Here is a 15,390-nt window from a genome sequence, read left to right on the forward strand (position 1 = left end):
ATAAATAAACTTAAGTAAAATAAAATATTAGGTGGCAAATGTATGTTGGTATATTGTTTTCCCTTCCACTCTTTTAGAATCCAAATTTGCACGAAGATCTGCTGTCAGTGACTGCTTGCGTGATGAATCCCAGGCATTTTCCCATCTCATTTAACTGCCCTGCAGGATGTCCACTCTGGATCTAGGGGAGGAGCCTGACAGATGCCTTCTCCCCTGTAGTGAGTGTTGGAGGCGCTCAGGAATAGCAAGTGATGGCTTGCACCTACCTGTAAATACCTAAAGCAAAGTAAACTCATTAGCAGTACATTTCAGTGAATTTCAGTACTTTGAGCAAAGTAAGACACCTCCTAAAGATTGGGTGAACATTTCTCTGGCTGCTCTCTCTCTTTCTTTTTTGTTTTTGTGTTTTTTTGAGAGAAAAATTAAAAAATGATACATTTGTTGAACTAAATGTGCAGACTCACTCAACACCTAGGGAAAACTTCCATTTTTAGATTCTATTAGATTTAAGGTCCATAAAATAACATTTTCTTTCTTTGTCTTCTCCTTCTCCTCTCTCTCCTCCTCCTCTCTTAGAGGTGAGTGTCTGCTTTTTGGAAATGCTCCCCACTGGGTTGCATTTTTTCTAACAGGGGAAGCCTTATGTAGTAAGCATATCATGGGATCTGCCCAATACCCTGTGACATGAATATAATTAGAATTTATTCTGATATTTAAAGCATTGGAAGTACAACAGTCACAGTTTTAATCAGTGACATTGGTTCAACCTCAAGAATCCTAGGACCTTCAAAAGTTAAATTACATGATTTGTGAGATAAACTTAAAATAGGCAAGCCAGTGATGTATTTGAGCTAATAAAAACTAGGAAAAAGAAAAATGTCCCTCAGAATAATGCCTGATAAAGTTTGTTCAGAGGTATTACCAGGAGAGCACAAACTTATGATGTTCATGGCGAAAAAAATGGGTTTAAAAATTACTTTTAGTGTCCTTTGGTGTGTGGTTGAAAGTACAGAGGTAGCTTGCTGTAGTTTGTATTTTCCTTATTTCTTGTTAATGTAACCCTTACAAATGCTGTGTTTATGAGATTGCAGAAGGTAAGAAGGTCAAGGGCAGCAGGTGATTCTGCAGCGGATTGAGTCCAGGTGCTTGGTTTCCTCAGCTTCTTCTACTCAATGGCTGTCCTATAAAGGCCATAGTTTCTTGGCTCTAGTTTAGGTACTGACATCTTCCATTTGAGGCATCATTCTTGCTTCCCAGTTGTGTTGTGAAATCTCCAATTGGAATGGACTCAGTTACCAAAAGAGGAAAAAGAAAATGGCTCACTGAGTAGATATTCTTGCCAAGTATAAGATTTCCAAGTTCAGTGTTTTCAATACATATTTGGTAAATTTTCAATTTTAGAGTAAAGAATGAGGAACATGTAAGAGGCTTCTATTTTATCCAAGCCATTTAGTGCTAAACAGAATATATTTTAAAATGATCATTTTGTTAAATTTTTTTCTAACAAGTGAGGGTATTTTGGGAAATTAGAAAATTAAAAGAGTAAGACAGAAATGTAGACTACTATCTGTAACAGTTGTATTGCCTTAAAAAGGTTGAAATTACTAATGGTTTGAAATATGCTTTGAAAGAAATGATCTTGAGAAAAGCCCAGTTCTTTTAGTTGTTTCCATCATTCTTTTCTGACTTTATCAGAAAGGGATTGACCACACAAGGGCTAAGCATAAGTGATCCCAAAACCACAAGAATAAAAAACCCCTGCAAAGTAAAGTTTCACACATGGTCCTGGATGCTTGTTCAGTAACTTTAGTAGTTTGATATTTTCATAAAATATGATAAATATATTTCCTTTAGTATAATGTTTAAAAATTTTTTATACTGATTATCTTTTTGTATTTGCTAAAACCTAATTTTAGTTTTTCTTTTTGCAGATGAAAGCCAAAAAATTCTATTATGGTGCTTATGTTGTCTGATTAATAAAGAACCACAGAATTCTGAAGAACTGAAACTGAACTCCTGGACACGGGTAAGAGTAACTCTTGTCCTGCACTGCTTTGCATTAAATTGATTGTTTAAATGTGCTGCTTTAGGGGCGCCTGGGTGACGCAGTCGGTTAAGCGTCCGACTTCAGCCAGGTCACGATCTCGCGGTCCGTGAGTTCGAGCCCCGCGTTGGGCTCTGGGCTGATGGCTCAGAGCCTGGAGCCTGTTTCCGATTCTGTGTCTCCCTCTCTCTCTGCCCCTCCCCCGTTCATGCTCTGTCTCTCTCTGTCCCAAAAATAAATAAAAAACGTTGAAAAAAAAAATTAAAAAAAAAATGTGCTGCTTTAGTAGTGCAGTTCTGTGACATTTTAGAAAATTTTTCAAATACAGGCTTCACTGTCCCATTATCTTGCTGGGTGTAAAGTTATTCAAGAGATTTCATTTTTGCTTGATTGTTAATTCCAGAAGATAGTGGACTTTAAGGTGAACTTTCCCTTGCCTGGAAGACCTAACTAATGTGTGATTTTGTAAAGTTACTTTCAGGTAATTAAAAGAATGTTCTCTCTTTCCTTTAAGCAACTGGTATACTTCAAAAATTGTTTTTCCCTACTAACCTAGTTGATTTATTTATTTATTTTTTCTACTAACCTAGTTTAAATACTTACATAATTTCTAAGTACTTCTCTGCGTCTCTTGGAATCTAATCTGTAGTAAAACAAAAATTCAGAAAATTCAGTTGCTGCCTTTATTTTATGTCCCGAAGTTGGTATCCAGGCTAGGGTGCTCAGACTAGCACCTGGTGCTTGTTGGCTACCGCTCCTTACACCTTCAAATCGGTCAGTCAAATGTGCTAGTGCATGTAGCTGACAGCTTCCTGCACCCCCCTGTCTGTTTCCGCTGTCTCTTGAAGGGCAGGCACAAGTTGGCGAATGTTGTAGGGCTGGGCTGTGGCTGCCCTCACCACTAGCAAGTTGCCTGATTTTTTTCTCATGCCCCCCACTGTCCTGCTGTAACAACCCTAAGGACTTGCTGATGCCTGTCAGACTCCACTTAGTATGCATATGGTTCAGATTAGCTGCTTAGTATTATGAAATCACCCACCCAGGTGCATATGGTTTTGTCTATCAGTCTGACTGGTGATATCATTCCATTCACTGCTTTTTACTCTTCCTTTGTTTTATACAAAATTGCCGACTCAGCTGACAAAGACAGTGTTTGTATTTTACTGTTAGATTGAAAGAAGAATTGAAGGGACAGAAGTGAAAAGGTTTGGATCAGGGAAGGAAAGGGTGCAGACTTTAACTGGAAGGTAAGTTACTGTAAAGAACTGAAGAAAGGTGATTTAAGTAGAATTAGGGAAGAAAAGCTATGGAAAACAAGGCTGTATCAACAGAATAACGTATTTAGTCTTTAATCTTTTTAATTGTTGCTTTTATAGTTGATGTTTCAATGATTATTTAGAATATATGTTTGTATTCGCTAGCTTATGAAGTTCTGAAATAGGCCATCTAATAAAGTGTTTTTAGGGTGATCGGACTAACTTTCTTCATTTAAACTCATGACTTTATTAGCCTATTTTAAAATTTTTACCTTATATTTTATTCTGTGGATTTCCTTTAATACTGCATCCATTTATCAATAGGTACATATCAAAGTATAGCAGAGGAAGGTTAAATGAGACTTAATTCCTGCTGCATCAGGGAATTCATAGACTGGTAACCAGAGTTATATATAGGTGTGATGGTGACACAGAGGACACTTGCTCAGACTTGGGGGTTTGGAGATGTGTCCTGCAGGAGGTAATATATCAACTGAATTTTGAAGGATGACTAGGAGAGCAGGAATAGAGCTTTAGGAAAGGATATTCTTGTCAGCAGAAAGAGCATGCACAAAGATGGTGGCAAGAAAGCCAAAGTCATATTCAGGGAACTACAGGTACTTAGATGTGCTTGAGCTTGGGATTTTGTAAGGCTGGTGATGAAGCATGAAACCTTATGTATAATAATAAGTTTTTCTTTTATTTTGAGTCAGTGGGGAAACCAAAGTATTTTAAACAGAGAAATCATCTGGCCAGGTGTGAATTTTAGAAGCTTAACAGCAAAGGCAAGTTGATTTGGAAGGAGCAGGGATAGCATTTTGGAAGCTATAGTAGTGATCAAGTGAGAAATCATGCAGCCCTGAATGAAATGGAGAAGAGGGGCCAGATTTATAATATGAATGAGGTAAATATTCAAAAGGTGTAATGGCAGGCTAAGTGCAGATTGCTTAAGTGTAGGTGGAGTCGAGCATACCCTTCTTAGGAGAAGAGCTGATTTATACTTAGAGGGTTGACAGTCTTCAGGGTATGGGAACAGTGGAGCCTTGGGTGAGGGTGAGGTTGCCCAGGGCAGTTGGAAAGGGAAAAGGCCTGGGACAACCCTGGGAGACACTGGCATTCAGGGAGTGAGTGGAAGAATAAGCTACCCTGTAGGTTAAAAACAGGGAGTCAAAGAAGTAGAGGAGAGAAGCAGCAGTGTTTTGAGAAGGAATGAGTGGTCATTCATATCTGATGCTATGGTGCAGCAATGTCCAATGCAAATAAAATACATACTACATGGATAATTTAAATTTTCCAGTAGCTGCTTTAAGAAACAAAAAGAAATAAATGAAATTAATTTTAATAATATTTTATGCAACTCAGTATTTCCAAAATACTATCATTTCAACATATAATCTATAAAAATTATTAACGAGATTATTTTATAATCTTTTTGCACTAAGTCATGGAAATCCAGTGTGTGCGTTACACTTATATTTTACATCTACATGTTACATCCTAATTTTCACTGGAAGTTTTTTTAATGTTTATTTATTTTGCAAGAGACAGTGTACCAGTATGAGTACTGGTACTCATGAGGGAGAGGCAGAGAGAGAGAGAGGGAGAGAGAGAGAATCCCATGTAGGCTCTGAGCTCTCAGCACAGAGCCCAACACGGGGCTTGATCCCACCACTGTGAGATCATGACCTGAGCTGAAATCAAGAGTTGGACACTTAACCTACTGAGCCACCAGGTGCCCCTCCCTGGAAATTCTTGATCTGTATTTCAGTTTCACAAAATTTACAGTTGAAAGAGTAGGTTCATATACCTAAATTGTTACAGAGAAACTTATGACTGAACCAAGTGTCAGTTTTTAAAGTTAAATTTAATTAAAATTTTAAAAATTAAAAACCTCCTTCCTTCCTTGTACTTACTACATTTGAAGTGTTCAGTAGCTACGTATGGCTAGTGGTCACTGTATTGGACAGGGCAGCTTAGAGCATAAAGCAAGGTAAGGATTGAAAAGCAGTGCTTGGATTTAGCCTCTAGGAGGAATGACCTGGGTGGGAATGGGTTGAGTGGGAGGTGCAAGGAAGTTGCCAGATTGCTATAGTTTGAGGAATGAAGGTAGTAAGGTAAGGAAGTGGAGATGATAAACTTTGGTTACTTTTTGAAGAAACTTAGCCCTGAAGGAGGGAGATAGGAGGTGGTAGCCAGACCAGATCATACAGTTGACTTTATTGAAATTGAGAAGTCCTGAATATGCTTTACCCTGAAGAGAAAATGCTAGTAGGGAGGGGTCGAGGGCATATGAAACTGGGAAAACAGTTTCCCTCCTCAATGTATTAGGCATGCCTGTAATATTACCTGATAAAAACATGTATAAGAATAATACTGTTTAACTTTTAACAGTCTAAAGCTAATTGCATATACCTATCACAAATCAGTACCCACACAGTTGTATATTTTTTGGCCATAATTGCAGTAAGACAGAAGATGTTTGTTGGTTTATGAATCAGTTGTACTTGTCTTGGATATACATTTATCTTAGAAGTGACATTTTCTTCCTAAAAGTTTTAGAAGGACATATTATACATTAAGTATATGTAACTTGTCATCCAATATCCTTCTGAAAATTATACAAGTCATATATATTTTTTTGATTTTCTATACCTTTATTTGCTTTCTTTTTTTAATATGAAATTTATTGTCAAATTGGTTTCCATACAACATCCAGTGCAGGAGCACCCAACAGGTGCCCTCCTCAATGCCCATCACCCACCCCCCCACTCCCCATCAACCCTCAGTTAATTCTCAGTTTTTAAGTCATATTTTAATAATATTTGTTAGTTCACTCAGTGAGCATTTATCTCATGCCCGCTACATGTGCTAAGCAGTTCTAATTGTGGTAATAAAATCTTGGGTCATTCTGTATTCCTGGAGCATCACAAGTGTGATTGAAACAGCCTAAGTCAAAAAGTAAGAATTTCTTCCGTAAACTCTAAACTTTAGTAAAATTCAGATTATTAAATTTGAAAATGTTAGATTGAGTTGTATAAGTTGTATTTTTAGAGCAGAGATGAAATAAGGGGTGCCTGGCTGGCTTAGCTGGTAGAGCGTGTGACTCTTATCTTGGGGTTGTCCTTTCAAGCCCCATATTGTACTTACAACAATAAAATCTTAAAAAAAAAAAAAAGAACAGATGAAATTAAAATTACTTGCTGGCCATATGCTAGCATATGTTAACATGTTATGTTGGAAATACATTAATACAATGTGGGGTGTTTTTTTTTTGAAGTTTTACTGGTAACCTCAAATGTACCATCAAATAACTACCTCAGTGGCTATTCTTAAAATTTAGAGATTTGTTGAAGTCACAGGACTCTTTTACATCTTTTCAGAATACTTGATTCTTGTAAAACTTAGTTTTACTGGTGAATCAATTGAACAGATATTTTTTGAGCACCTACTGTTTGTCAGGCACTATAACAGAAGCTGAGGATACAGTAGTGGATTTAAAGATAGTCTGTTCTGAGAGTTTATAACCCAAGGGGCAGATCTCCAGGCCTGCCACATTTAGGAGATACCTGTCCTTTCTGGGCAAGACCATACCTCTGTAATTTTTATTTTGAAGAGAAGAAAACAACAATACCAGGGGTAAGGTCAGTTAAAAGGGTTTTACTTTGTCTTTTTTCCCTTTCAAAATGTAATGCTAAGCAGTATCCAGATGCTACATGTATTGCTTTAGTCTTCTACTTCATCCCTTTTAAAACAAACAAACAAACAAACAAAAAAAACAACCCACATAACTTTTAATTTTTTTTTTAACATTTATTTATTTTTGAGAGACAGAGAGGGACAGAGCATGAGCAGGGGAGGGGCATAAAGAGGGAGACACAGAATCTGAAGTAGGCTCCAGGCTCCAAGCTGTCAGCACAGAGCCCAGCGTGGGGCTCGAACTGATGAATGGGGAGATCATGACCCAGGCCGAAGTCGGACACTCAACCAACTGAGCCACCCAGGTGCCCCCACATAACTTTTGAATTTTGAAATCTAACACATGTGCAGAAAAGTGCATCAAGCATAAATGCCAAGCTTAAAAATCATTGCAGAATAAATACCTTTATAACTACCGCCTAGGTCAGGAAATAGAGCATTACCTGCCTTTTATAAGCTCCCTGCTCCCAGGTGCTCCTTCCTGCTTCTGTGCTCCTCTCTCCCCCTCTGGTGGTAACCACTAGTCTAGCTTTTATTTACATTGCTTTATGGTTTTACCACTTAATTATGGAGTTTGGCTTAAGATTTTAACTTGATATAAATGAAATAATATGTAATATATTGTTCTGTGCTTAACTTACTTTGTTCAGTATGATGTTTGTAGGGTTCACCCATGATCTTGGATGTATTTGTCACTTGTTCATTTTCACTACTGTAGAGTATTCCATTTTATTAATGTACTATAGTGTGTTTATCCATTCTGCCTTTGATGGGAATTTGTTTCTGGTTGGGGAGAATTAGGAACAGAGTTGCTGTAATATTCTCTCCTGTATATCCAAGTTTCAAAGCATGTATTTTTTTTAAATGTTTATTTATTTTTGAGAGAGAGACACACACACAGAGAGCACAAGCCTGGGGTGGGCGGGGGGGAAGCAGAGAGAGAAGGAGACACAGAATCTGAAGCAGGCTCCAGGCTCTGAGCTCTCAGCACAGAGCCTGATGCAGTGCTCAAACCCATGAACCATGAGATCATGATCTGAGCCAAAGTCGGCGCTTACCCAAGTGAGCCACCCAGGTGCCCCTGTTTTTTGTTTTGTTTTGTTTTTTAGAGAGAGAGAGAGAGAGAGAGAGAGAGCATGCACAAGCAGGGGGAGGGGCAGAGGGACAGGCAGAGAGAGAGAATCTTAAGCAGACTCCACACTCAACATGGAGCCCAATGTGGACTTTGATCTCACAACTGTGAGATTATGATCATGAGATCATGACCTGAGCTGAAATCAAGAGCCAGATGTTTAACCGACTGAGCCTCCTAGGCACCCCACAAAGCATGTATTTTATAAAAAACTACAGAGGAAAAGAAGAGCAGCTGGAGAAGGAAAGGATGTGTTTTGTACATAACTTCAAACAAATACTGGTGAACATGCCTTGCACATGCCCTGTTGTGTCAAAATAAAGAGCATGCAAAAAAAAAATGGAATTGTAGGTTATTTAATATGTATATCTTTAATTGTATTAGCTCATACTAAGTTGTTTTCCACAGTGGTGATACCAGTTTAAATTCCTATGATGAATGTGTAAGAGTTCCGTAGCTTCCTGGTCACTTGGCATTGTCAGACTGTTAAAGTTCAGTTATTCTAGTAGATGCATGTGGTAGTGTCTGTTATGGTTTTAATATTTCCCTGAAGTATTTCCCTGAAGTTGAGCACATGTTTGTGGAATTCCTGTTCCGATTTCTTAATAACTTTTCTACTTGGTTGTCTTTCTTACTGATTTGTAGAAATTCCTGTAGGTGTACTGAATCTAAGCACTTTTTTAATTTATATATATTGTGGCTATTTTTTTCCACCTTGTGGTTTGTGTTTACATTTCTTTATTTTCTTTTAAGGAAGACATTTTAAATTTTATTGTAGTCAAATTTATCAATCTTTCCCTTTGTGGTTAATAATTTTGTATTTTGCTTAAGAAAATTTTCCCCACTGCAAGGTCATGAAGACCTTCCATATTATTTTCTAAAAGTGTATTGATTTGCCTTTCCCATTTAGGTCTGTGGTCCACCTGTAACTGTTCCTTTGTATGGTCTAAATAGGCATCCATTTTCACTTTGCTTCCACACAGATACCCACTGTCCCAACACCATTATTGAGTTCTTTCCTTGCCGGTCGATGGTGCTACCTTTGTCATAAGTCAAGCATCTTTGTATTTGCACATATTCTAAATCTCTCCATTGGTCTCATTGATCTGTGATGATTAATTTTGTGTCAACGTGACTGGGCCATGGGGTACCCAGATATTTCATCAGACATTATTCTGGGTTTTTCTGTGATGTATTTTTGAATGTGATTAACATTTAAATAGATTGAGTAAAGTAGATCATTCTCCCTAATGTGTGTGGGTATCTCATCCAATTAGCCAAAAAGGCTAAACCCTCCTCTGAGGGTTTTCTCTGTATTGGAATCTAATAAACAGTGGTTTTTGAGTGAACCCCAAATTGTATGTTTTGTTATTTTTGGTGTAACACATCATTGTCAAGGCATTCTACAGTCCTGACTTTTTAGAAAACTAGTGGTTTCAGAGATGTTGGTATTGTATATAGCAAGTTGCAAGACAGGTAAGGGGCTTAGAGGAGAAAGTAGGTTTGGAACAAGTGCACTTGGGACTGGCCAGCCAGGGGACAGACACTGGTACTTGGGAAACGTGATTGTGTCTACACTGTAGATAATTTCTATTATTATTCATTTTCGTGTTGTTTGGGATTTGAAAATGCTAGCCTGGCTCAGTTCAGATGTTGAAACCTAGGGAAAGAATTATTGCCCAAGTTTTAAATGGTAATTTAAAAGGGAAAATATCGTATTTCTTGAGGGCAGTTAGTAAGACAATAGAGGCAAGGTAAAATTCAGGGACAAGGCTGGAGATGCTGGAGATTTCTCTTCCACACCTCTACTCTGGAAAAACATTGGCAATCTGTATGACTGTGATCTCTTTTGTTTTGGTTTTACTTTCAAAGTAACAAACACAGAACTAGTATCTTTTTCTTTGAATTTTTGTATTCACACATACAGTGGACAGTAATTAATTGCTTTCCCAGTATCTATCTCTGTCCTTTCTTACCTTCTTTTTTTTTTTAATGTTTTTATTTATTTTTTTTTTAATTTTTTTTTCAACGTTTATTTATTTTTGGGACAGAGAGAGATAGAGCATGAACGGGGGAGGGGCAGAGAGAGAGGGAGACACAGAATCGGAAACAGGCTCCAGGCTCTGAGCCATCAGCCCAGAGCCCGACGCGGGGCTCGAACTCACGGACCGCGAGATCGTGACCTGACCGCGAGATCGTGACCTGGCTGCAGTCGGACGCTTAACCGACTGCGCCACCCAGGCGCCCCTGTTTTTATTTATTTTTGAGACAGAGAGAGACAGAGCATGAGCAGGGGAGGGGCAGAGAGAGAGGGAGACACAAAATCTGAAACAGGCTCCAGGCTCCGAGCTGTCAGCACAGAGCCTGACGCAGGGCTTGAACTCACGGACTGTGAGATCATGACCTGAGCTAAAGTCAGACGCCCAACCAACTGAGCCACCCAGGCGCCCCTCCTTTCTTACCTTCTTATAGTACCCTGCATTTCTCAGCTGTGCACTGTGCATCTGAGGTGAGACTTACTGCACCAAGGTCTTAAGGTTAGTCTTACCTTGCTTAACCAAGACCACCCTTCCCCTTTCCCTGGCCACAGTGATTGATCAAGATGGACTTATAGCCCACATTGGAAAGTCAGTCCTACACCTTTTGTTTCAGTGGTTGGGGAAGTAGATTTTATCTTTCCTGTTGAACATGAATTAGGTAGCACATAGTCCCTGAAGTTGCTGTCAGTCATTGTGGGACCATGAGGACAGAGCCTGCCTAGGAAAAGAGTTAGTCCTGAGGAAACACAGCTGAAAAAAGGAGAAAGAGGGTCACGTTCGGGTTGGTTTTGTTTGGGCCCAGGACCAAGCCACTCCTGGACTTCAGTGCTCTAATACATTCCCTTTCCTGTCGAAGCCAGTTTGGTTTAGAGGTTTGTTTTGTTTTGTTTTTCTCTAGCAGCCAACAACATCCTAATGTAGAAAACAGACTTGTTTGGGGTCTTCATAAACTATTTTTTTGAAGGGTTTCGAAACTCAGGTATATGTGTACGCAGTTGTAAAAGAAAAAAAAATCTTATTTCCTCAAAGGATACTATGAATAAATAGTGAATTTGACAAAATATTTACAGTTGCTTAAAAGTTGCTTTAATTCATACTTGGCTCAGAGTTGTTTTCCACCACCACTGATTATGAAGATGTGTGTTAAAGAAGTCATCCTGGGAGAAGATGGCAGCATCATGGCAGCATAAGATGTTCTCATTTTTGTTCCTGCTAATCATTTAAAATTCGACATTTTTCCGTGAACAGAAATGCCTGTGTGGGAGCTGTGAGATCCAGTAGCATATGCCAAGGGACCCAAGTGGACTCTCATCCACTTTTGTATCAGATAATAGGACAGACAGACCCCAGTTTGGGCTGTGGAACACCTGGCTGGAGCCTGTGAACTGGCTTCAGCCCCACAGCAGAGGCACCTGGAAAACGCTGACTTAAGCAGATACCCACAGATGCCAGAGCCTTGTACAAGTCCAGGTTTCTCTCCCAACTAGGTTACAAGGCCCATGTGAGTAGAGACTTTGTTCTAAAATTGTAGAACAGTATCTGCCACATAGTAAATATTCAGTGATTATTTGCTGAATAAGTGAATAAATGAGTATGATTTTAGATGGTAAATGCTAGTGGTGGTGGGGTTCCACTTGGAAAGAAGATAGTGAACAGACAGAAGGTTGGGTATAGTAAAAAAAGAATGATTATTCCATTTAAGCTTGGGAAGAAAAAAAAGCTTAGGGAGAAAAGCAGAAATTAAGGTTAGAAAAAAAACAGTTTGGGAAAAATTTTGGAAGGCCATGAATGCCAGTTTGTGAGCTCGTTCATAAATTAGCATAGGGCAATGGAAGGAGCTACTGAAAGTATTTTAACTGTGGCATTGGGAGAGGGGCATTTGTTGTGATTCATATGCTTCCCTGTTTTCTCCCTTGCTCTCCTCTAGTCTTTGCAATCCTTCATTCATTTATTCCATAAATATATCCTGAGTGCCTACTGTGTACAAGCAGATATTGGGGGATATGAAGGCCTTGCCTTGAAAGATCATGTGGTTTTGTTGTAATGTAACAAGTGAAGGAGTAGACGAACAGCATATAGAAGGTACTGTGGTAGCCCAGAGCAAAGGGGAAAAAGCCTTGTTGGGAGTTAGGGAGGTTTATAGGGCTGGCCAGGAAGGCTTTCAGAAGAAGACAGTTGAGGCCAGGGGCATACACGGAACTGGAAGAACTGAAAGTGATATGAGATGCATGTAGGAGAGGCGGCAAAGAAAAAGCTAGAAAAGGTCTTCCTGGTAATGATAAGAACGGGCTATCCCATGTGTCATATACTGACTAGGCATGAGAGGGCTAGATCCTGAGGGCTCAAGTGGCCCACAGTAAAGAATGTCTGTCCTTAATCTGGGAAGCAAGGATTTTAATTGGAGGGGTTTAAATTGGGAGTGAGGGACACTTATATGAATATGAATTAGATAGTGACTTAAATGCTGAAAATACATTTGAGAGTATAGGAGGGCAGGACTTGGTACTGATTGGTTGTTAAGGAATGGATAGAGGAGCAATTAAGGATAATGTTGAGATTTTAGGGGAGTAATAAATAACACTTCCATCTTCTGAGTTAGGAACTAGTTGAGATACATCAGAGTTAGGTAGTTGGTTATGAAACATTAGTCCCTTAACTCTTAAAACAGATTTAAGAATGTAGCTTATGTCTATGGTTCAGTCGGGCCCATCTACCTATGGTAGCCAAGTCAGCTAGTCACAGCTAAGATGGACCACAATAGGGCAGCAGTAGACCAGAACACATACTTTTTGCAGGTAAGGCAAGTTGGAAGGACAGAGTCGGGAGAGGAATGTGTGGTGCTGGGCATTTTTAGTTTCTTCTCCCAAATTGACCAACTAGTTCAGTTCTTTTGGGGAGAAGAGAGTGACAGGACTGAGAGATGATGTCATAGGTTGGGCTTTCTGGAAATCTGGCCTTGAGATGGAGAGTGCAGGGGGTAATAGCTGTGGAGGGGAAAGGAGGGATGCAGGATTGTGCAGAGGAAAAAAATTCAGCTATAGTGCAGTCTCAGTGGAGACCTCTCCTGTGCCTACAGGGACAGAGATAGGAGACCCTTCAGAGCTTGCCTGCTTTTGGGACAGGAGGGCTGGGCCTTAATGCCTCTGCTTCCATCAATCATTCGAATATGGCCATTGTGGGAAGGAGGTGTGACCTTGGGCAAGGCAGAGATGGCTAAGAATGATATGGATGTGATATCACAACATCCTTCGCAGATACCCAAACTGTTCCTAAAGCTTTTTGCACCTAAGGAGTGAGGTGGACATTCTTTCTTCTCTGGAAACATGAGGATGGGCAATTTGTTTCCCTCTAATCTAACAGAGAACTCCTAGGTTTTTGACTTGAACATCATGGTGGATGGTATGACCATTCACTGAGAAATATAAGGGAAAGATGTGGCAGAATCCCTAAAATAAGCCAACTAAGAATGTACAAGGGGAGGAGGAGGAGATCTGGTAGCCCAGCAGCTGTTGCATATTCCTGTCCTGCACCATCTTCCAGGACCATGGCATGCAGAGACCCTGTTTTCTCTCTTGCCTTCCTCACTGTCATTTGGTTTCCCTTTACCTCTTGGGACTTACATAGTGCAGAGACTGTAATACAAATTGAGTCCTCTTCCTTTTCCTGTCTGTTATTCAATAGAACTGGCTGGGAACATGCAACTGAAAAAGGGAAAGCGTGGAAAATTTCTTTACAGCTTTGTAAGTGTGTTTTCCCCAAGGCTTTTGGAAACCACTGAAGCTGTCTGCCATACTGTGTTAGGGCAGTGATATCTAGTAGTAGGTACTAGCAGCAGGTACTTCAGTAACTCCATGAAATAGCATCTGCCTTATTAAATATCATGTTCTTATTTAGTCTGATAAAGTTTCCTCAGCATTCCATGGTTTTGCAATATAAATATGGTATTTAGCATCTTGCAGCATTCTGGAAAATGTGCAAACCCTGCTATTGTTATTCCCAAGTATTTTACATCCATTCGATGTGATCAGCTGTTCATTCCACACACACACGAAGTTGAATTGTCAATGTTTATCTTTGTGTGTTTTAGGGAGTGGTAACTGTCTCCTGAATCATTAATGTGAAGACACTGAACTTCCTGGAATAAAAATTTGCTTCCTCTGAGAGGGCAAAATGAGATACCATTTGTGTTCTTGGCTAGGTTTTTCTTTCTCATTTCATTTAGGTGGATTTCTAATTCTAAATTGTAGCAGATTGTTTTTTAGTAAGTTGCTGCTGCTCAAATAGGCCAGATCAAGACATTTATTGCCAATTAGGAACAGGATGTTTGAGATGTTTGGTGATGTTCTCCGGATGACCTGTTTTATGTTTTCTGTTTATTTTGTTTTATTTTTGTTTTATGATCATGTTGGCTTTTCCATTAAACTATAACTTTAATTGACTGGCTTGGTTAATAGAACATTGACCAGATCCCCTTCTGTAACTCCCAGCCTTCTCCCTATTACAACCCCCTCACCCAGTTCTCCTGTTGTGCCCCAACCTCAGTCTGGAGGAAAAGGGGAATTTTTAGGTCTGTGTGTTACAGGTGTAATATATGTTTCTAAGACATAGGCTCACTGTGTTTCAATCTAAATTTTCTGGATAGTGCTCCTTGGACTGTTTTGGGATAAATCCCTATGAAAAGTAAATTTAAACAGTAATGTCTATAGTAGAGTTATTTCTTAGTGAATAGCCACCATTGAGGGCCATGTGGATGTCTGTACTACATGTGGCGACATGATCTGTACATCTGTTTTGAAGTTCAGTTGTTTCCCAGACCACATGTGCATTTCTTTAGGAGGCTGACATCTATCCCTCCCAAGATCCAGGCATTGTAAGCTGGTAACTATAACTGGCTTACTCTCTTTGACCTAGAGATTGTTACACTTTATCTTAGTTTGACTGTTGTTCCTATCAGATCTGGTTCTGTTTAATATTGACAACATTGGAGTTTCTATAAATTAGCAGCATAGCAAAAGAACCAGGCATATTTAAATCCATAAATCTTGATTTCCAGGTATTTTAAAGGCTTTGTGGTTTAAGTAGTCCTTCACTCAATGGTAGACATAAGCAGGACTTATAAAAATGCTGGCTATCAGGCAGCTTTTGTAGCTCAACTGGAACTAAAAAATAACCTCACATGAGTCACTCTTTTAAGAATCAGGAAATCCAGATCTCTTCTGGCTC

At 39.3% G+C, this 15,390-nt stretch overlaps 1 protein-coding gene across 6 annotated transcripts in view; it reads left to right on the plus strand.

Annotated features, from left to right (window-relative positions):
• Positions 1-15,390, plus strand: part of FANCC (FA complementation group C) — a 265,807-nt gene that overhangs the window by 101,030 nt on the left and 149,387 nt on the right. For all 6 annotated transcript variants that reach the window (XM_027048221.2, XM_027048218.2, XM_027048217.2 and 3 more), the window contains one exon: positions 1,932-2,026. In XM_027048221.2, the coding sequence (XP_026904022.1) occupies positions 1,932-2,026 (95 nt within the window). The remainder of the gene's footprint in view (positions 1-1,931; positions 2,027-15,390) is intronic.

The sequence above is a fragment of the Acinonyx jubatus genome, chromosome D4, assembly GCF_027475565.1.
Source record: "Acinonyx jubatus isolate Ajub_Pintada_27869175 chromosome D4, VMU_Ajub_asm_v1.0, whole genome shotgun sequence".
Taxonomy (NCBI): Eukaryota; Metazoa; Chordata; class Mammalia; order Carnivora; family Felidae; genus Acinonyx; species Acinonyx jubatus.